Raw genomic sequence first — 20,440 nt, forward strand, 5'->3', positions numbered from 1 at the left:
CAAATGATATAAGGAGCCCATATAAGCACATATGAAAGAAAACAAATCAGAATTGTAAAGTATGTGTACAGTGCGACAGCAAAGATTTTTTTTTTTTTTACATTTTAGAGAAGCCAAGTTGCGATACCGAACAGGACCACATAGTGATGCCAAAAAAAACCTAAACCAACCGCCCGCTGCATATATCTACTACAGTACACGGATCCATTCAGTATAACTATACACAGCAACATAAACCTGACAAATCAAAACATTATCATGAATGTGTGTGGAAACAACGTGAACGTACGGAAATGTCTGTGCCTGTGCATAAATACAATGTGCGATTGGTGCATCAAGAGCACTCATACACGCATTATTATAACGGACTCACGCGTGCTTACTGTACGACTCCTGTACACCACCACAATCGTCTTTACCTTGATTGTAGTCTTCGTCCATCAAAACTTTACTAGCGAGACTGGTTATCGAGTCGAGAAAACGTAGTTTGCGTCTCATCTGGCCATACAGCGGTGGGATGTTGACAATCCGTTCAGTCTGTACTTCACATGGCATGTGGGACGTGTGATGGCTCGCGCTCTTCAGAGACAATCACAGAATATGACAGAGCTCGTGTTTAAAAGTGAAACACTGGAATGAATAATTGACTGAAAACACAACACGAGTCTCTGTTCTCTCTGCAATCTCTGATGTAATCAGCCTGGTTTCCTTTACATTTTCGCTGTTTTGGACGGATTGTTTGAATGCATTCGCTTACTGGATCATTGGACTGAAAACGTTCCCGGAGTTTAGAGGCTTAAAATAATCTAATCGCAAGCAGAGAAGCAAAATTGGGTTAAAGGGTTAGAATAGAAATTGTGCTTTTGTAATTTTGCGTAAAATTATTTTTATATAATTGTAAAATTAATCGCATGCGTTAACACGATGACAGCCCTAATATATATATATATATATATATATATTAGGGGTGTAACGGTACACGTATTCATACCGAACCCTTTCGGTTCGGTACGCATGTGTACCGCACGAATACAGGGTTGTTTTTTTTTCTTAGGAAATTCAAATAATAAGTGGCGTTTTGACCGTCTTTTATGTGGCATGACAGATCGCTGTATAAACGCCTTAGAGAGCCGCTTCTGGGATGGTTCAGAAACGTGCTGGTATAATCCTAACACAAGCATTGACTAGAGCGGCCGCGATCAGCTTCGGTTCCCGTGTCCGAGCCGTGACGCCCCGCAGATTTGTGCAGAGCGGAGTGCGAGTGAACACGATCATTCCTTCCTCTGTACTACTAGTTTTAACGTGAATAAACATGACTGAACATCTCATGCCTCATGTAATTGCTCAATCAGTGTTTCAACCGCGGAAAGACATCAACAATACAGCGTGGAAATAAAATGTCACTTAAGTTTGGGTTAAGTTGTTAGGCCTAATTGTAACCTTATAATGTAAAAGGGCTCCCTATATTTTTAAGCATAAACTGAGGTAGATTTTTATCACTAAGAAAATTAACTATAACTGAATGTATTTAAAGAAAGAGCAGCTTGTTCAGTAAACCATTTAAAAAAAAAAAAAAAAAAAAAAAAAAAAAAATATTTACACACCTAATATATATATATATATATATATATATATATATATATATATATATATATCTCCAGTTTATTAATTTTCTTTTTAATATCACAACCAAAGTTCAAATGATATTTCTTTTTTGTATTTTTTTTTTGTATTTAGTGATACAGTGCAATGACATTAATATATTTTTAAAAGTATCCAGGTACTTTTTGGGGCTTCAATATAAAGTGCACATGCTGCGACATGTTGAACTTTGGTTGTCCAGATCATTAAAAGTTGAAAAAGGGCCATATATAAGAAAAAAACTCGCATTCAAGCTCGATGACCCAGAAAAGACTATGGTGTCCTCGATTTATCGTACCCTGAGAGAGTGTATGGTGGAGAAAGGCAGAGAGAACAAGAGGGATTATCCAGCGACTTGCACAGCTGGGTTAAACGCCTTCAGCAAAAGCCTTTTACACATGTTGTTAAGGATATAGCAATGGTCTTGCAGAATTGCATCTCTCCTGCCCTCATTAATCTCTTCATATCCACTCTAGGGCATAACATGCCCTGATGTGTGTTTCTCTAACTTGTGACTACATCTCTTCGGCCAAAACACATCACACACCGCAGCCAGTTTTGTTTCCTCAACCATGCTAATTTCACTTTCTTTTTCATTTTTTCAGGGAGCCCTCACCCTTCTGTTGTTAAAAAACCCCATCTTTCCCAAAGCGCACCCTCTGGCTGGCTACCACTACTCTGGTAAGTCCCCATCACCATCAAGCACACTTTCCTTTTTTTATTTTTTTTATTGGACGAGGTGATGTGAGTTAATCCGTACGGCATGCGGTACACCGTCACCCCCTGTGCTGGCATTCCAAACCACGCTTCGTGTCTCAGTTATAAACAAAAGCAGCTGAGGAGTGGAGGGGAGGGGTTCGACTGAGAGACTGCTGGGTGACCGAGTGGGTTGCTGAGTAGAGTACGGGAGGAGAGGGAGTGTGTCTGTGGCATGTTGTTAAATCCTAGGAGAAGACAGTGGCATCATTGTTTGTCTGGACATGTGTGTGCTGGCTGTTTGCCCCCTCTCTGTCCTTTGTGTGCGGATATGTTTGTGTTAGCGGGTGGGGGTGCTCTATAAGAGGACAGGCTAAACGGACAGCAGCCTCTATCTGATTCTGTGCACCGTTTGTCTGTCCCGCACAGGCTCTGACAGCTGGACGCCAGGGGAACGACGTTTCTTCAACAAAGGCATTACTACCTACAAGAAGGACTTTTTCATGGTCCAGAAACTGGTATGTACAGGTTTGAACAAAAACCTCACAATGATTGTCAATCCCCCCACACAAATCAAATTGTGGCATGAAGAGAAAATGGGAGAAAGTCATATTTAGATACGTATATTATAGAGAGTTTGGCCCAGTTGAACATTGTAGCAACACTTTAACAACAAACTACAACACCCTAGCAATCACATAGCAATGCACTAAAAACACTTAAAACATTCTAGCAATAGCCTAACATCCACCTGTAACATGCTAGCAACACCTTAACCCTGGCAGTTGCATGGCTATGCACTAAAATATGTTAGAAATGTCTTGGCAAGAGCAACAAATAGAACACTCTAGAAGCCACATAGCAATGCACTAAAACATTTTAGCAATAGCCTAAAATGCTGGGTGGATTACTTACAAATTGTAACCCATTACTGATTCCAAATTACCTGACAAAAATTGTAGTTGGTAACATAATCCATTACATTACACATTTTAGGTAATATCATTTGACTACTTTCTGATTACTTTTGATCTAACTTGTTTATCTCAATAATTTAATTGTGCCATATTGCTATAAAAATACAAAGAGAAAGTAAATAAATTCCATTTGTTGTTATTACATTACATCAAGGTTTCCCAAGCTGGGGTCTGTGAATGAACTGCAGGGAAATCATGAGTTTAATAAGTTCATAATTGATCAAACCATGAAAATGTGAAATTAGAAATCAGAAATCATTTTAAAAATAACAATCAAAATAAACGCATCTTACAAAAATACTTACAAAATAAATCATCCTAGCAAACAAATAGAACACACTAGCAACCAGTGAGAAAACTTTCAAACAAAAATAAATAACTCGGAACACCTTAGCAACTGCATAGCATCACCCTAGCTACCGCCACTGACAGTTTTGCATGGGTTCCAGTTCTAGTGAATTCTGGTAATAATGAATTGTGTTGATGTTTGACTTGAAGGTGAGCTCCAAGACAGTGGCTCAGTGTGTGGAGTTCTACTACACATATAAGAAGCAGGTGAAGATCGGCAGGAACGGAACACTCGTATACGGAGAAGCAGAGCCACCAGAGACTAAACCCACGACAGAGGAGGAAGTGGACAATAAAGTGAGTTCCTGTGGCTTTGTGTCTACATGTACCTGGGTGGTTTAATGGCCTGCAAACCAGTGAAGCATCAAAATGTTTCTTCTCCTTCAGAGTTCACAGAAATTTGAATTGCGGAAAGAAGACGTGGAGAGCAGGAAGTGGGAAGGGTCATGTGACAGGAAACAAGAAAACAGCCTGGGCAGGTTGACACAATCGCTACAGGCCACTGAAAATGTGAGTTTGGGGAGATTTGATTTGCACGAGGTTGCAAAAATGCCTGGTGCCTACAGAAAATTGCAGTTCTCCAATGTCCATGCCCAGCTTTGGCCTACTTGAAATAATAAGAAAACAGATCTGCAATAGACATTAGTCATGTGTAGTTTAGAACAGTAGGGTATTTATAGCGCCATCTAGTGGTATGCCTCATTACAAGCTTAAATGATTTATCCAGTGCATAGTGCACTTAATATTGTCCACATATTAGAGACCATCCTGCTTGAGTAACCTGCAATTAACTTGCTGAATGGCACAATAGTGAACTCTTACATGGGGTTTGAACCAGATCTCCTTCACTATACCACCTCTCAGCCATCACAGAGGACGTTCCCTGTGTCTAATATCGGTATGCATTCAGCTGTGGTTGCTTTAAGTAATCATCCGTTTCCTGTTAGGCTGCTGCCATCTTGGTCTTAAGAAGTCAGGAGGACAGCACTAGAGATCCGTCCACATTGGGGGTCAGTCACCCTCCTCCTCCTCCTCCTCCACCACAACCAACATCTAAACCCCGCTCTGACACCACAGGCCAGAAAAGCACTGGCAATACAGTAAAGGGACAAACGAACCAAGAGGGTGAATTCCCCTGCAAGAAGTGTGGCAGGTCAGTTTATTGGGATACACACTTTATGCAATTTACTAACGATAATAGTGTTACACTTTTTTGTTTATTATTTACCTTATTTTATTTACTTAAGCTTACCTTTTATTTATTTATATATATTTATTTTCGATTTACCTTCATTTAAAATGCTTGTTTATTTATTAATTCATTCATTTATTTATTTATTCGAATTGACCATTTATGTAGAGTTACCTTATTTTATTTATTTCACATTTACCTTGCATTTGTTTCTGTATTTAAATGTACATTTATTTATTCATTTATATTTTAAATTTACCAAATTTTTATAACATCATTAATTCATTATTTTATTTATTTACGTATTTTATATCCCTATGCCATTACATTTTTGTGTTTATTATGTTCTCTAAACCTTACAATTTGTGAACTACAGTGTTGGGGAGTAATCAACTAAAAGTTGTGACACTACTAACTTAGCCACATTTTTCAGTAGTGTGACAGTAGTTCGGGTGTTTTCACAAGAGTGTAGCAGTAACAAGCTAGTTTCTCCAACCAGTAGCATGTAGCTTGACAAAATATTTTAGTTTCTGTGTTACATTGTATTGTGTATTCTGCTTCACAGTCAAGCAAACTGAGGAAATAATCCATTACAAAGGCCCTTTTCACTTTTATGTAGCATTGGAAACATTAATTTCAGTGGTTCCTGTAAATGAACCTGTTGATTCAAAAATGATTTTGAGATTCAATTGTTGGACACAAGTCCTTGTGCTTAGGCTAAATGCTGCTGTCCATCAGTTTTTAATGATAGAAATTAGCATGTTTTCACTTTGTACAAGCTTACTGTTTTTGAAAATAAAATAAATTGTTGTATATATTGTTATATATGCTGCCGTTTCAAAAACTAGCTTCCTCAACACTGGTGAGTTGTGCATATCACTAGACGACATGCACTGGCGGTGTGGTCGTTTCACACAGCTGATATATAGCTGCTCATAAAAAGACCAGGGGTCTTACGGGGAATCAGTAAAGCTTGTCAGCTCTGAGGTGTTACATGCGTCAGGGATCAGTCTAGTGGTAAGCAGTAAAAAGGCAACATCTGATTTTGATTGGAGATTTTATCCATGGCAACAGTCGGCTTGTTAAAATCAACCGTCTCTTAGCAACCAAGTCCATGGAGATGTTGAATGCCACGTTCCCTGATCCGTACACATCAGCGTCTGGGTGATTTGAATACACGCGTATGCTCTTTTATTTTTTTACTAAGAAGTACTGTGGCAGTATCTGTATTATCACCATATCCATATTCAATAGTACTTACATGGTACTATGGTATATGAGGATACCATTTTATTAGCATGGAGCCAGTGTTTATGGAGATTTAATGTACAAATGTTTTATTTGTAGTTGTGTAACTTATAATTTCACCAAAAATGACTTGACTCATTCCTGTATGACTTTCTTTTTCTTAAAGACAAATGTATTATACCTCAAAAAAAAAGTGGCTGTATTACAAGTTATCTGACTGAAGTCATATTATAGCTTTCCAGTAGGGCTGTGTATCGGCAAGAATCTGGCGATACGATACGTATCACGATACAGGGGTTGCGATACGATATGTTGTGATACATTGCGATACTGTAAGCAAGGCGATATATTGGGATATTTCTTATATTAGGAATAGGATAATTTTAGGAAAGCTGTCATTAAGAACACTTCAACATATGCAAACCTTAAAAAAAAGTTGGGATCTGCATTTGCATTAATTAGTCACTGTAACATTCAATGTCATTGAACCACTTTTTGTGCAGTACGAGTAAAGGAAGCAAAGTAAAGTGCTTGCAGGATTCTTTAGTTAAATAAAATGTTTCAAATGTAAGCTGTTTTAAACAGACCATATATATTTTAGACCCTGCTTTAAAGGTTCACAGTTTAAGTTAAAGGTGCTGTATGTAGGATTGACACCGAGTGGTTGAACTAGGTATTGCATTCCAACTTCAAAATATTGGAGAGGGTTTTTTTCACCCAGCTCCTCCTCAGACTTCAGGCACACGCAGGTTGCCAGATTGACGACACCAACAGGAACGAGCGCACTTGACGATGAATAAAATTAAATGCGCTGTGTTTTCCACCAACTGGCAACCCGGGGTGCCGAAATACAATTGGGTAAACTGGCAGTGGGCGGGTTTCACAAACCAAAACAGAGACCGACATTCTGGCCCGGAAAGCACATTTTCAAAGGAGAAAAACTGACTGTAGCATTGTTTTTCAGATAAACAAGCATGTTGACTTTTTAAAAAGTTTCTTAAATATCTGCAAACATATTATGGTATGTTTATGATTTAGTAGAATCAAAAACTTACATACAGCACCTTTAAAAATTTTAACATACAATGTCATAACATTTTGATCTGAATAATTACATCTGTTCAATATCAATGAAAAATAAAGTGCTTGCAGGAAGAACATAAAGAACTGTGTGAAGAACATGAGCACACACACACACGTGCGTGGAGAGTGTCAGTGTGTGAATGCGGTGGAGAAAATCAAATGCAAATTCACTCCAAAAGTAAAAGTGTGCTTCATGACTTACATCATATCAAAGTCTAGTTATGAACGTCAAGGATAAAAGATTTATAGCTGTTATAGTCGTATAAAACACATCCTCAATTATCTAATTATGTGCAGCTTAGACGCGGCGTCCATCAAAAATGACTAATCGCCTATCTTTAGTTAGGATGACAATATTTTAGTTTTCCAAAAAGAGGACAGTGGGTGTGGGCGGGGGGCTGGGGTGTGGTTGGTTGGTGATTAAAGTAATGCATGAAAGCGCCCAAAGTAGCACAATCTCAAATATCAAAACTCAAAATATGTCATTTCCATACCTAATATACATATTTACAGTCACTGTTAAGCATATTTATCATAAACACCGCTAAAAAGCTTCCTATCAGTGGCCGTCCTTCACAAAACCTAACAGCACAGTTTTATCATCGGTAGAATGCAAAATGTTTCAATACAAGCATTTCGGTTAAATGTAGTTTATGCAACATTTCAAACCTTTAACTAGAGACCTGCGCGTGACGGATTTTTCAGTCCTGCGCCCGCCCGCTCCCGCAGAAATATATCTTATCTGGTCCGTTTATCTATATCTTATCTATACCGTTTAAATATCTTTTCTGGTTCATGTTTTGTCCCACTCCCGCCCGCAAAAGCCCGCATAAAAGTAATCTATATCGACTTTTTCAGTACATTGCAGAAATTTACATGAAATGGTTCTGTAATATCTCCTAAGCTCCACAACATCCCAGCATAAACGCTCATGATAAAATATTTGTTATTTAGGCTAAGCATCAACATTAACAAACCTCTGTTATTTTTAACAGAAAAGCAAGCATGGGCTGCTGCGTGCATGGTTTGGCATGGCAGCGCTTCCTTTATTATCACTAAAAGCTGACATCTCAGTTAATCTCTATCTCATAAAGCTCTGTTATAACACAATAAATGTATTCACAATGAATCTTTCACAATGTCTACACTTCATGTGTTAAAATTAGAGGATTCGTGAGCAAGCAATTTCAGCACTGTGGTGAGTAGATTCTAACTTGAGCACCTCTGATTGGCCATTGTGTTCTAGAAAAAAAAACAGCTGAGTCTGTGTGATTGGCTACATTGCGCTACCCTTTAAACACGTGTTATAAATAGAAACTATGCCTAGCTTGCGCATATCAATCATTTTAATGTTAATATTAGTTGTTATTTTTGTTTTTGTACAACAGATAAATAACAATTTATATGTTTTAGACACTTTATATTTAAATAATTTCTATTTTGCGGGAGTCCCGCGAATCATTTTATTCTCCGCCCGCACCCGCACTCGCCCATCAAGAGTTGGCCCGCGCCGCACCCTGTTGCGTTGGGTCCTGCGGTACTCTCGCGGGAGTGCAGGTCTCTACCTTTTAACCCATGGGGGTAAATCAAGCCATGGGAACAGTTTAAAAGTAGCCCAATTCCATCGAGGAAAAAAAAAAGAAAAGCGGACTTGACAACCCTGCATCCAACACGAGCTGCAGGAGTCAGATTTGACTGATCACGGGTTGAGAGGAGAGATGGCTGACAGACCATGCTGGAGGATTTGCTGCTCAACAGATCCTGAGCTCATTGACAAATATCTAGCATAAACGCTCATGATAAAATATTTGTTATTTAGGCTAAGCATCAACATTAACAAACCTCTGTTATTTTTAACAGAAAAGCAAGCATGGGCTGCTGCGTGCATGGTTTGGCATGGCAGCGCTTCCTTTATTATCACTAAAAGCTGACATCTCAGTTAATCTCTATCTCATAAAGCTCTGTTATAACACAATAAATGTATTCACAATGAATCTTTCACAATGTCTACACTTCATGTGTTAAAATTAGAGGATTCGTGAGCAAGCAATTTCAGCACTGTGGTGAGTAGATTCTAACTTGAGCACCTCTGATTGGCCATTGTGTTCTAGAAAAAAAAACAGCTGAGTCTGTGTGATTGGCTACATTGCGCTACCCTTTAAACACGTGTTATAAATAGAAACTATGCCTAGCTTGCGCATATCAATCATTTTAATGTTAATATTAGTTGTTATTTTTGTTTTTGTACAACAGATAAATAACAATTTATATGTTTTAGACACTTTATATTTAAATAATTTCTATTTTGCGGGAGTCCCGCGAATCATTTTATTCTCCGCCCGCACCCGCACTCGCCCATCAAGAGTTGGCCCGCGCCGCACCCTGTTGCGTTGGGTCCTGCGGTACTCTCGCGGGAGTGCAGGTCTCTACCTTTTAACCCATGGGGGTAAATCAAGCCATGGGAACAGTTTAAAAGTAGCCCAATTCCATCGAGGAAAAAAAAAAGAAAAGCGGACTTGACAACCCTGCATCCAACACGAGCTGCAGGAGTCAGATTTGACTGATCACGGGTTGAGAGGAGAGATGGCTGACAGACCATGCTGGAGGATTTGCTGCTCAACAGATCCTGAGCTCATTGACAAATATCTAATCTTTATTTACACAGAGCACACGTGATCACAAAATCAAAAAGTGAAAGTGAACATCGAGCGCTCATTCAAAAGAGATTATATTCTCCGCATATTGATAGCGGCCCCCTGATGCGCAAAAATTCTATGCAATATTAGAATGTTTGCGGGAATGGGCACAGTCACTGTGAGGACACAGTCCTCGCAGGGCTCTAATACAAAAACGCACACTATGAATGGCGACTGTAGAAAGCAAAAGCCGAATCCCGGACAATTTGGGCGATTTAGAAATCCCGGCCGGATGCATTTTTCAAGGTTCAAAAAGAGGACATGTCCTGGAAAAAGAGCACGTATGGTCACCCTACTTTAGCGAAGCAGCGCGGAGAAACGCTTCTGAAATGTGCTATAAACACAAGCATTGACTAGAGTGGCCACGATCAGCTCCAGTGGCCGTGGAGCCATAATGCACCACAGACGTGTGTGTTCTTCGAATATTTGATGCTAGCATTGCACATTTTACACACCGCATGACTTTTGACGGGATATAAAAACAAAACAACTGCCTTGAATCTTGTATAATTTTTTTAAAAATACAAATATCGATATTGCGTTTTTGAGAACTGATACAGTATCGCCAAACAAAATATCGCAATATTCAAGTGTATCGATATTTTCTTACACGCCTACTTTCCATAAGAAACCAGCCAAATTTAGGTCATTATTCACTGAATATTTTGACCGGCCCATGACTATCCTTGGCAATCTCAAGAGAAATGTGGCATGTTTGATTCATGTACAAATTATTCTTTTAATTTAAATTAACCATTTGGTTGATCCAGTTCACAAATCCGGCTGATTTGGTTCTCAGGTTCAACTCATTGAATAAATAATCAGCTTTGCTGATTTTGTGAACAAAATTATTTTTAGTCAGATCTTCGCAATGAATGAGTTGATCCAGTTTACAAAACCAGTTTGAGTGATTCATTCACGATTCCAGTTGATCCGTTTCTTGGGTGCAACTGTGTGATCCTCATGTCTGATTTGTGAACAAATCATTCCTTTTTAACTTGGATTTTTGCAATGAATCAGTTTTTCCAAAACCTGTCTGTATAATGCATTCTCAAACCGGTTCTTTGGTATAGCTTACTGACTCTGATGATGATCAGCATGTCCGATTTGTGAACGACTTGGAAAAAAAAAAACTTTAAATGTGAAATTAAAACTGCCAGCAGGTGGCAGCAAGTCAATGTTAATAAGTGAGTCACTGCGATTGAACCAATAACATAAAAACGGTTGATTCATGTTCCTCAGAGACGAAAAACAGTGCTGTGGCTGCAGGGCTCGCAAAATCGCTAGCCTGATGTCCCGGGGCTATTGTGTTTTCCAGTCGGGCTACCAAAATGTATCACCACTCTGCCCGACAGGCTGTCTTGAATGCAGATCTCCCGCGGGTCCTTAAAAACTCCTAAAGTGAGTTGTATCAAACTTAAGGCCATAAAAAGTTTTAAATACATTAAATGGTATAAGAAATGTCTTAATTATAATTTCAAGAGGTTTTACAGTTGAGTACGGAAAGACAAGATTCGCGATACGGCTGGATTAAACTTCAAAAAGCAATGATGTCATTGAATAAATATGAGCGCTGCACGTTTCAAGTCAAAACGCAGCGCGGATGTCTTTTTTTCTGAATGTATCTGAAGGGAACTGACTGTCCTCAGAAACGTGTCCTTGGCATTTTAATTTTATGAGGGAGGAGCTGCTTTGTGTACAGCCATTACCAGGGAAACCGCAATATTTCAGCGCTCCTAAAGTGCCACCTCGTGGCAGAGAATGAATTTGCATTTCCAATAAGCCTTTCTTGCGGTTTATGGTCCGATCAATGCAAATATCAACTATCAACTCATGTTTTTAAGCAGCAAACACATTGTAAATGAGAAAGAAGTTAATGTGCCTTCTAAAAATCTAAATTAAGTAATATTTATACGTTTTAAATTGACAATAATTTATATGCTTAATTTATCCCTTTTCATAAAAATGGTCTAAAGGCTGAAATGCTGTTGTATAAGATTTTAGTTTTTGTGAAAACCTGTATCTGAACTGTAAACCATGTAATTTAATGGCTCAATACTGTATGTTACCACAGACATTGTCCAACCCCACTCATACAGTGTTCATTTTACTTGTGCAGCTCTTAAAATGGTTCATAAATTGCCTTAAATTTATTTGTAAAAATTCTGCAGATACACTGTAAATAGTGAAATAAAATTCCTTCCTTCATATTTGTTGATATTTGTGTATTGAAAATATTTTTGATTGACATTTAAACTCCTATCGGATTTTCTATATTTAAAAAAAAAATAGAATTTTAAAATTCTAAATTTTATTTGGGCTAGTACTCTGAAGAGTACCTGCCCGAAGGGCTACCAGGGATTTTTAAATGTTGAGAGCCCTGGGCTGTGTTTTGAATTATTTTTGTTGATGAAATAGAGCAAAAACATGTCTAAAACACGTTTAAAAAGGTCTCTTAATTAACACCTTATTTTTGTTGACGAAATAGAGCAAAAACATGTCTAAAACACGTTTAAAGGCCTCTTAATTAACTTCTTGTTTTTTGAACGGTTGTAAAAAATTTTGTACGGTTTGTAATCATGGTAACTTTTGGAGAAAGAAACGACACTCTTTGTGGGATATTGATTAACTATATGAAATTACTATATGTAATATAAATATACATTTTCTGTCGCCATATCTTGAATTTTGTGATCATTCTAAATGCTTTTTATTAGACTGAATCATGCAGTGAAAGAACACACTCTAAATGCACACTCGCAGTCTAGACTTCACGTAATGTAAGCGTGCTACTCTGTTGGGGTGTTTTGAATGGGTTTTGCAAAATACTCGATAATGTCAAATCGCACATTGTTAAAACAACAATTACGATATTATCGCAGACGATATATATCGCACACCCCTACTTACACGATTGCATTCACAAACTGCTCGCTCTGAGGTGCAAGTAATTCATCATATATGAAAACTATTATATTAAGAGGCTTCTCCTACTTTCCTTCGTGATACTTTTTGTTGGTGATACGATTTTGTTTTCTTTGACTTGTTGCATGAAAACAGTGCTTTATTCGCAAATGTTTTATGCGATATTCCAGTTAAATTCGAATCTTTGGTTGGAAACAATGATCTGCATGTCTGATTCTTGAATTAATCTTTCTTTTGAGTTGGATCTTTGCATTGAATCGGTTGAATCAGTTTAAATCAGGGGTGCCCAAACTCGGTCCTGGAGGGCCGGTGTCCTGAAGAGTTTAGCTCCAACCCCAATTAAACACACCTGAACCAGCTAATCAAGCTCTTACTAGGCATACTAGAAACTTGAAGGCGGGTGTGTTGAGGCAAGTTGGAGCTAAACTCTGCAGGACACCGGCCCTCCAGGACCGAGTTTGGGCACCTCTGGTTTAAATGGTTTGTTCATAAATCCAGCTGATCTGGTTCTCGAGTTCAACTGACTCAATTATCTGCATGTCTGACACTCGAATGAATCATTCTTTTGAGTTGGGTCTTTGCAATAAATGGGTAAAACCACTTTAAATGATTAACTCATGAATCTGACTGATCTGGTTCAGTTAATCTAGTTCACGAAATCTGACCTAAAGATCTGAACATTGTGTTTTCTCCAGGATCTTCTATAAAGTGAAGAGTCGCAGTGCCCACATGAAGAGTCACGCCGAGGCGGAGAAAAAGGCAGCTGCGCTCCGGCAGAGGGAGGCCGAGCAGAGGGAGGCCGAACAGCGGGCGGCAGCCGCCTTGTTGGCCGCCCAGCAGAACGGAGCGAGGAGAGCCAGCAGCGACGACTCCTCAGAGGAAGAGGAGGATGCAGATGATGAAGACTGGCACTAGCTAACAATCTCTTTCGTATGGCCCAGAAAAAAACTATTTATTTTTATTTTACCAGCCAACAAGACCCATCCCGAAAGAACAGTTTCAGGGACTGGCTCACTCCCATAGAGTGTTCGTGCGAGTGCATATGTGTGTTGTGTGTACATGAAACAGACAAAGATGGAGACCGATGCTGTAGAAGCATTCAGGGGCTAAATGTTCAGATATAGGGCTATTGGAAGTGTAAGCCATGCCATCTTGGTGTGAATGTGTGTGTGTGTGTGTGTGTGTGTGTGTGTGTCTATAATATGCACTTTCGGACTCATCCTACACACACTGATCTGACCGCAGCACATCTATCCAGTGTCTGTGCACAGAACTCACGCACTGTTCTCCCGTGAAACGAACCATTATGGATTCAGTGCTGTGGAAGTAGAAGGACACAGAAGCAAGTGTGCGTGTGTGTTTAGTCTTTTCCTCCTTTTTCGAAATGAAAACGACAGTATCTTTCTCTTCCACGTGACTGCCAAACGCTTGCACAACTGTGCTTGTACGCCTGGTCTTGATCTCCAGTGCTGTAATTTTGGGCTTTCTGTTTTGAGTATCTCAAAGGTGAAGTTAATCCGGAATGGAAAATTCTGTCATTTTCTCACCCTCGTGTCATTCCAAACTGCCTTTTTTTTTCTTCTTCTTTTTTTTTCAGAACACAAAATGAGACGTTTAGCAGAATGTTCATGCTGTTCTTTCACACATGTTGCCTAAGGGCTTTCAATATTTAAAAAGGACAAATTAAAAAAACATCATAAAAGTACGCCAAAGAACTATTATGCTATATTCCAAGTCTTATGAATAGGTTTGTCAGAGAAACAGAATGAAATCTTGACTCGTCATGACATAGTGTTGGAAACAAAAAAAAAAGTTTATTTTCTTTAAGTGATATAAACTAGGGCTGTCAAATCGATTAATCACAAGTATAATAAAAGTTTGTGTTTACATAATATATGTGTGTGTGTGTGTACGGTGTATATTTATGTGTGTATATATAAATACACACATACATGTATATATTTTAGATGCGATTAATTGTGATTAATCGATTTGACAGCACTCATTTAAAGCTAAAATAAAATACATATTAGGTTAAAAACTTAAAAATTGCATAAATTGGAAAAAAACTGAAAAGAGATTAAGATGAAGTACAAAAATTACTCAAACCCGAAATTAAACATTTAAGCTATATATATACACACACATATACATAGATAAAATCATTATATAACTAATAATTACAAAAAAAACATATAACAAAGGTATTGCACTATAATTCAAACTAAAAATATGTAATTCAAAATATTCATAAATGCAATACTTGCATAGTATAACATACATGTATATATTTTAGATGCGATTAATTGTGATTAATCGATTTGACAGCACTCATTTAAAGCTAAAATAAAATACATATTAGGTTAAAAACTTAAAAATTGCATAAATTGGAAAAAAAACTGAAAAGAGATTAAGATGAAGTACAAAAATTACTCAAACCCGAAATTAAACATTTAAGCTATATATATACACACACATATACATAGATAAAATCATTATATAACTAATAATTACAAAAAAAACATATAACAAAGGTATTGCACTATAATTCAAACTAAAAATATGTAATTCAAAATATTCATAAATGCAATACTTGCATAGTATAATAATATAATAAAAATATATATATAATATAATACAATTTATACTTAGTATTATAATATATACAATAGTATATAAATTATGCTAAAATAACACTGCAGAGTACCAACTTTAAACATGGATATGCACACAAGGTATAAAAAAAATTGTAAACAAAAAATTATCGTATGACCTCAAAAGACTGTATACAATGCACGAGTTGTCTGGGCATTTTATGGTGCTTTAACTTATTAAAGCTTGACAGCTGCCCTATTGCTACTATATACTTATATTTCATGAAAATGATCAGCTTGAACATTCTACTTTACATCTCCTTTTGGTGTTCATCATATAGAAAGTCATACAGGTTTGGAAAGACATAAGTGTGAGTAAATGATGCCAGCATTTTTAATTTTGAATGAACTCTTCCTTTCATTAAAACTGTTACCTTGCTGATGCCTTCAATGTTTTTGACACTTTCTATCTTTACATGACAATCACTTTTACAAAGGTTCTTTTTTTATACTCCGCAGATTATAATGGTTGTGCTTGATATATCATTTATTGTTATTATCATTACTGTTTCTATTAGCTTTGTACCGTTTTATTATAAGTATGTTGTTTTTTGGGGGGGAGGGAAGGGGTGCAGTTCTTTTTCTCATTTGACTTTTAGTTTTAGACATTTGCTACCCGTGTTTAAGTGAAGATTGCATATATTTGCTGAAAGCATGATTATAAAATCACACTGTAAGTGCAATATAGTGGGACTTTGGAGTTCCCTCCCACTCCACTCTTTTTTTTTTTTTTTAGCATCTTTGAACAAAAAAGTATTAGATAATCAACTTAGATTTTAGTGTAAGAACAAATGTGAGATTTAATGGTTGGTGAGTACTTATATTTCATGAAAATGATCAGCTTGAACATTCTACTTTACATCTCCTTTTGGTGTTCATCATATAGAAAGTCATACAGGTTTGGAAAGACATAAGTGTGAGTAAATGATGCCAGCATTTTTAATTTTGAATGAACTCTTAAAACTCCTTTCATTAAAACTGTTACCTTGCTGATGCCTTCAATGTTTTTGACACTTTCTATCTTTACATGACAATCACTTTTACAAAGGTTCTTTTTTTATACTCCGCAGATTATAATGGTTGTGCTTGATATATCATTTATTGTTATTATCATTACTGTTTCTATTAGCTTTGTACTGTTTTATTATAAGTATGTTGTTTTTTGGGGGGGAGGGAAGGGGTGCAGTTCTTTTTCTCATTTGACTTTTAGTTTTAGACATTTGCTACCCGTGTTTAAGTGAAGATTGCATATATTTGCTGAAAGCATGATTATAAAATCACACTGTAAGTGCAATATAGTGGGACTTTGGAGTTCCCTCCCACTCCACTCTTTTTTTTTTTTTTTAGCATCTTTGAACAAAAAAGTATTAGATAATCAACTTAGATTTTAGTGTAAGAACAAATGTGAGATTTAATGGTTGGTGAGTTTAAGGGCAGTTGCGAGCAGCTCGGGTTTCTTTCTCTCTACTGGCCAAACACTTAAGCACTTGGCTTTGTCTCCATGGCAACAAAGAGTCTTCTTTTAAAGGATAGGCACATGGGGGATTCACAGCCAACAGTAACGGCTCCAATTATTGCTAATAACACAGAAGTCTTCTATGCAGAGTGTGTATGTGTGTGTGCGAATGCATGTGTTTATTTGCATGCGTGGTTGTGTGTAGTTGATGCACACATATTCAAAACGGTTTCAAACTCAAAGCCAAGTGAGAAAAAGAAGCTTCCTAGACTATTTAATGTCTTTTTTTTTTCTTAATAAATATATATATATATTATATATACTTGTTCATACATGTGAAAAGACTGATTTGCTCTAATATGAAGATACGGGCATTTGTCAATGATTTAGCCAAGCTTTTTGTTATTCTCGTCGTCGTCGTTGTTGTTGTTGAGATATGAATATTGAAATTAATTTGGGGAATGTCATAAGGGTGCACCTCCCGTTTCTGTCTTTCATTCAGCCAAGGGAAATTCTTCTGTAGAGGAATATAAAATATGAAAAAGGCTTCTAAAACTGTATGCACACTTTCTATGCTATCTTCATAGGGGCTTGTACACTAATGATGGCTGTGGAAAGAACTCGGAAGTGCTTTTTACTACAGTATAACTTATTGTGTTTCAGTTGTGTTTTTATCATGTGTTTTAGAATAATAAATAAGAAAAACACACAAACATGATGACCATATTTGTAACAGTATTTGGGGAGGGGGAGTGTTTTAATTGGTCAAATGATGGCTAGAGGAACAATAAAAATAACATTTTTATTCAGATTTTTTTCTTAAGTTGTATGGACCACACTGAATGTCCACACGGTGGCATTGTTGTCTACAGTATTTTTTACACTAGAAAAGCTACAGTGATAATATGAAAATCTGCAGGTTAGAAATCTTACAATTATGTTGAAATAGAAAAAGTTGAGCCATTAAATTAATTTCTTGACGGAACTAAGCAAGTGATTTTTATTTATTTATTTTTTTTTACTAATTTTACTAATCAAATGATAACCAGACTTTAATGATACGCTAAACTGTCTAAACAAGCATTTGACGGTTTTTAATTTATTTTATTAAAGATATGTGAAACGGCACCGATGTCAATTAACAACTAGAAACTGACATTCAAGGGTCAAAGCATCAAAATCAGATCAAATTCAAGACAAAAATTAATAAAGTTCAGAAACATTAAATAAAATTAGAGGGAGCTTGTCTATTACAAATTGCGTAATACAACAAAATGAAAGAATTTTCTTGCTTTATGACTTCATTTTTGTAAAGGCTGAATTAATTTATGAATATAACAAGCAGAGGAGGGGACTACACTTAAGCAATCTACATTTATGTATACAATATTCGACCTATAATCCTATTAATCAAATAGCCTAAAACGAAACAACGGTCAACATTTATTTATTAATTTTTTTAGCCTGCCATTGGGTGGCGCCAACATCTGCCAAATAATCCCCCATGAGCTCTGTATGTTGTTTTTTGGGGGGGAGGGAAGGGGTGCAGTTCTTTTTCTCATTTGACTTTTAGTTTTAGACATTTGCTACCCGTGTTTAAGTGAAGATTGCATATATTTGCTGAAAGCATGATTATAAAATCACACTGTAAGTGCAATATAGTGGGACTTTGGAGTTCCCTCCCACTCCACTCTTTTTTTTTTTTTTTAGCATTTTTGAAAAAAAAAGTATTAGATAATCAACTTAGATTTTAGTGTAAGAACAAATGTGAGATTTAATGGTTGGTGAGTTTAAGGGCAGTTGCGAGCAGCTCGGGTTTCTTTCTCTCTACTGGCCAAACACTTAAGCACTTGGCTTTGTCTCCATGGCAACAAAGAGTCTTCTTTTAAAGGATAGGCACATGGGGGATTCACAGCCAACAGTAACGGCTCCAATTATTGCTAATAACACAGAAGTCTTCTATGCAGAGTGTGTATGTGTGTGTGCGAATGCATGTGTTTATTTGCATGCGTGGTTGTGTGTAGTTGATGCACACATATTCAAAACGGTTTCAAACTCAAAGCCAAGTGAGAAAAAGAAGCTTCCTAGACTATTTAATGTCTTTTTTTTTTCTTAATAAATATATATATATATTATATATACTTGTTCATACATGTGAAAAGACTGATTTGCTCTAATATGAAGATACGGGCATTTGTCAATGATTTAGCCAAGCTTTTTGTTATTCTCGTCGTCGTCGTTGTTGTTGTTGAGATATGAATATTGAAATTAATTTGGGGAATGTCATAAGGGTGCACCTCCCGTTTCTGTCTTTCATTCAGCCAAGGGAAATTCTTCTGTAGAGGAATATAAAATATGAAAAAGGCTTCTAAAACTGTATGCACACTTTCTATGCTATCTTCATAGGGGCTTGTACACTAATGATGGCTGTGGAAAGAACTCGGAAGTGCTTTTTACTACAGTATAACTTATTGTGTTTCAGTTGTGTTTTTATCATGTGTTTTAGAATAATAAATAAGAAAAACACACAAACATGATGACCATATTTGTAACAGTATTTGGGGAGGGGGAGTGTTTTAATTGGTCAAATGATGGCTAGAGGAACAATAAAAATAACATTTTTATTCAGATTTTTTTCTTAAGTTGTATGGACCACACTGAATGTCCACACGGTGGCATTGTTGTCTACAGTATTTTTTACACTAGAAAAGCTACAGTGATAATATGAAAATCTGCAGGTTAGAAATCTTACAATTATGTTGAAATAGAAAAAGTTGAGCCATTAAATTAATTTCTTGACGGAACTAAGCAAGTGATTTTTATTTATTTATTTTTTTTTACTAATTTTACTAATCAAATGATAACCAGACTTTAATGATACGCTAAACTGTCTAAACAAGCATTTGACGGTTTTTAATTTATTTTATTAAAGATATGTGAAACGGCACCGATGTCAATTAACAACTAGAAACTGACATTCAAGGGTCAAAGCATCAAAATCAGATCAAATTCAAGACAAAAATTAATAAAGTGCAGAAACATTAAATAAAATTAGAGGGAGCTTGTCTATTACAAATTGCGTAATACAACAAAATGAAAGAATTTTCTTGCTTTATGACTTCATTTTTGTAAAGGCTGAATTAATTTATGAATATAACAAGCAGAGGAGGGGACTACACTTAAGCAATCTACATTTATGTATACAATATTCGACCTATAATCCTATTAATCAAATAGCCTAAAACGAAACAACGGTCAACATTTATTTATTAATTTTTTTAGCCTGCCATTGGGTGGCGCCAACATCTGCCAAATAATCCCCCATGAGCTCTTGCAATGCAGTTATGTTTCTGTTTTTAGCATCCATGCAGATGGAAACTAATTATGTCATTTTGTCCAGAACTTTCAGATAAACAAATAAAGATTCATCTAGCTAAATACGGCCAAACAATTCAGAGTAACACTAACAAATGTCATTTTACGCATTGAAATGAAATGCTACACCTGCGTTTCAGAGTTGTGTT

General features: G+C 36.6%; 1 protein-coding gene across 2 annotated transcripts in view; it reads left to right on the forward strand.

Annotated features, from left to right (window-relative positions):
- Window positions 1–14,392, forward strand: part of LOC107594705 (ELM2 and SANT domain-containing protein 1-like) — a 41,657-nt gene extending 27,265 nt beyond the window's left edge. For both annotated transcript variants that reach the window (XM_016284859.1, XM_016284858.1), the window contains exons 8-13: window positions 2,247–2,322; window positions 2,767–2,855; window positions 3,813–3,959; window positions 4,050–4,172; window positions 4,610–4,815; window positions 13,502–14,392. In XM_016284859.1, the coding sequence (XP_016140345.1) occupies window positions 2,247–2,322; window positions 2,767–2,855; window positions 3,813–3,959; window positions 4,050–4,172; window positions 4,610–4,815; window positions 13,502–13,721 (861 nt within the window). In that variant the 3' untranslated portion in view covers window positions 13,722–14,392. The remainder of the gene's footprint in view (window positions 1–2,246; window positions 2,323–2,766; window positions 2,856–3,812; window positions 3,960–4,049; window positions 4,173–4,609; window positions 4,816–13,501) is intronic.
- The last annotated feature ends 6,048 nt before the right edge of the window (window positions 14,393–20,440 follow it).

This window comes from Sinocyclocheilus grahami, unplaced genomic scaffold, assembly GCF_001515645.1.
Source record: "Sinocyclocheilus grahami isolate Dianchi unplaced genomic scaffold, SAMN03320097.WGS_v1.1 scaffold189.1, whole genome shotgun sequence".
NCBI classification, from domain to species: domain Eukaryota; kingdom Metazoa; phylum Chordata; class Actinopteri; order Cypriniformes; family Cyprinidae; genus Sinocyclocheilus; species Sinocyclocheilus grahami.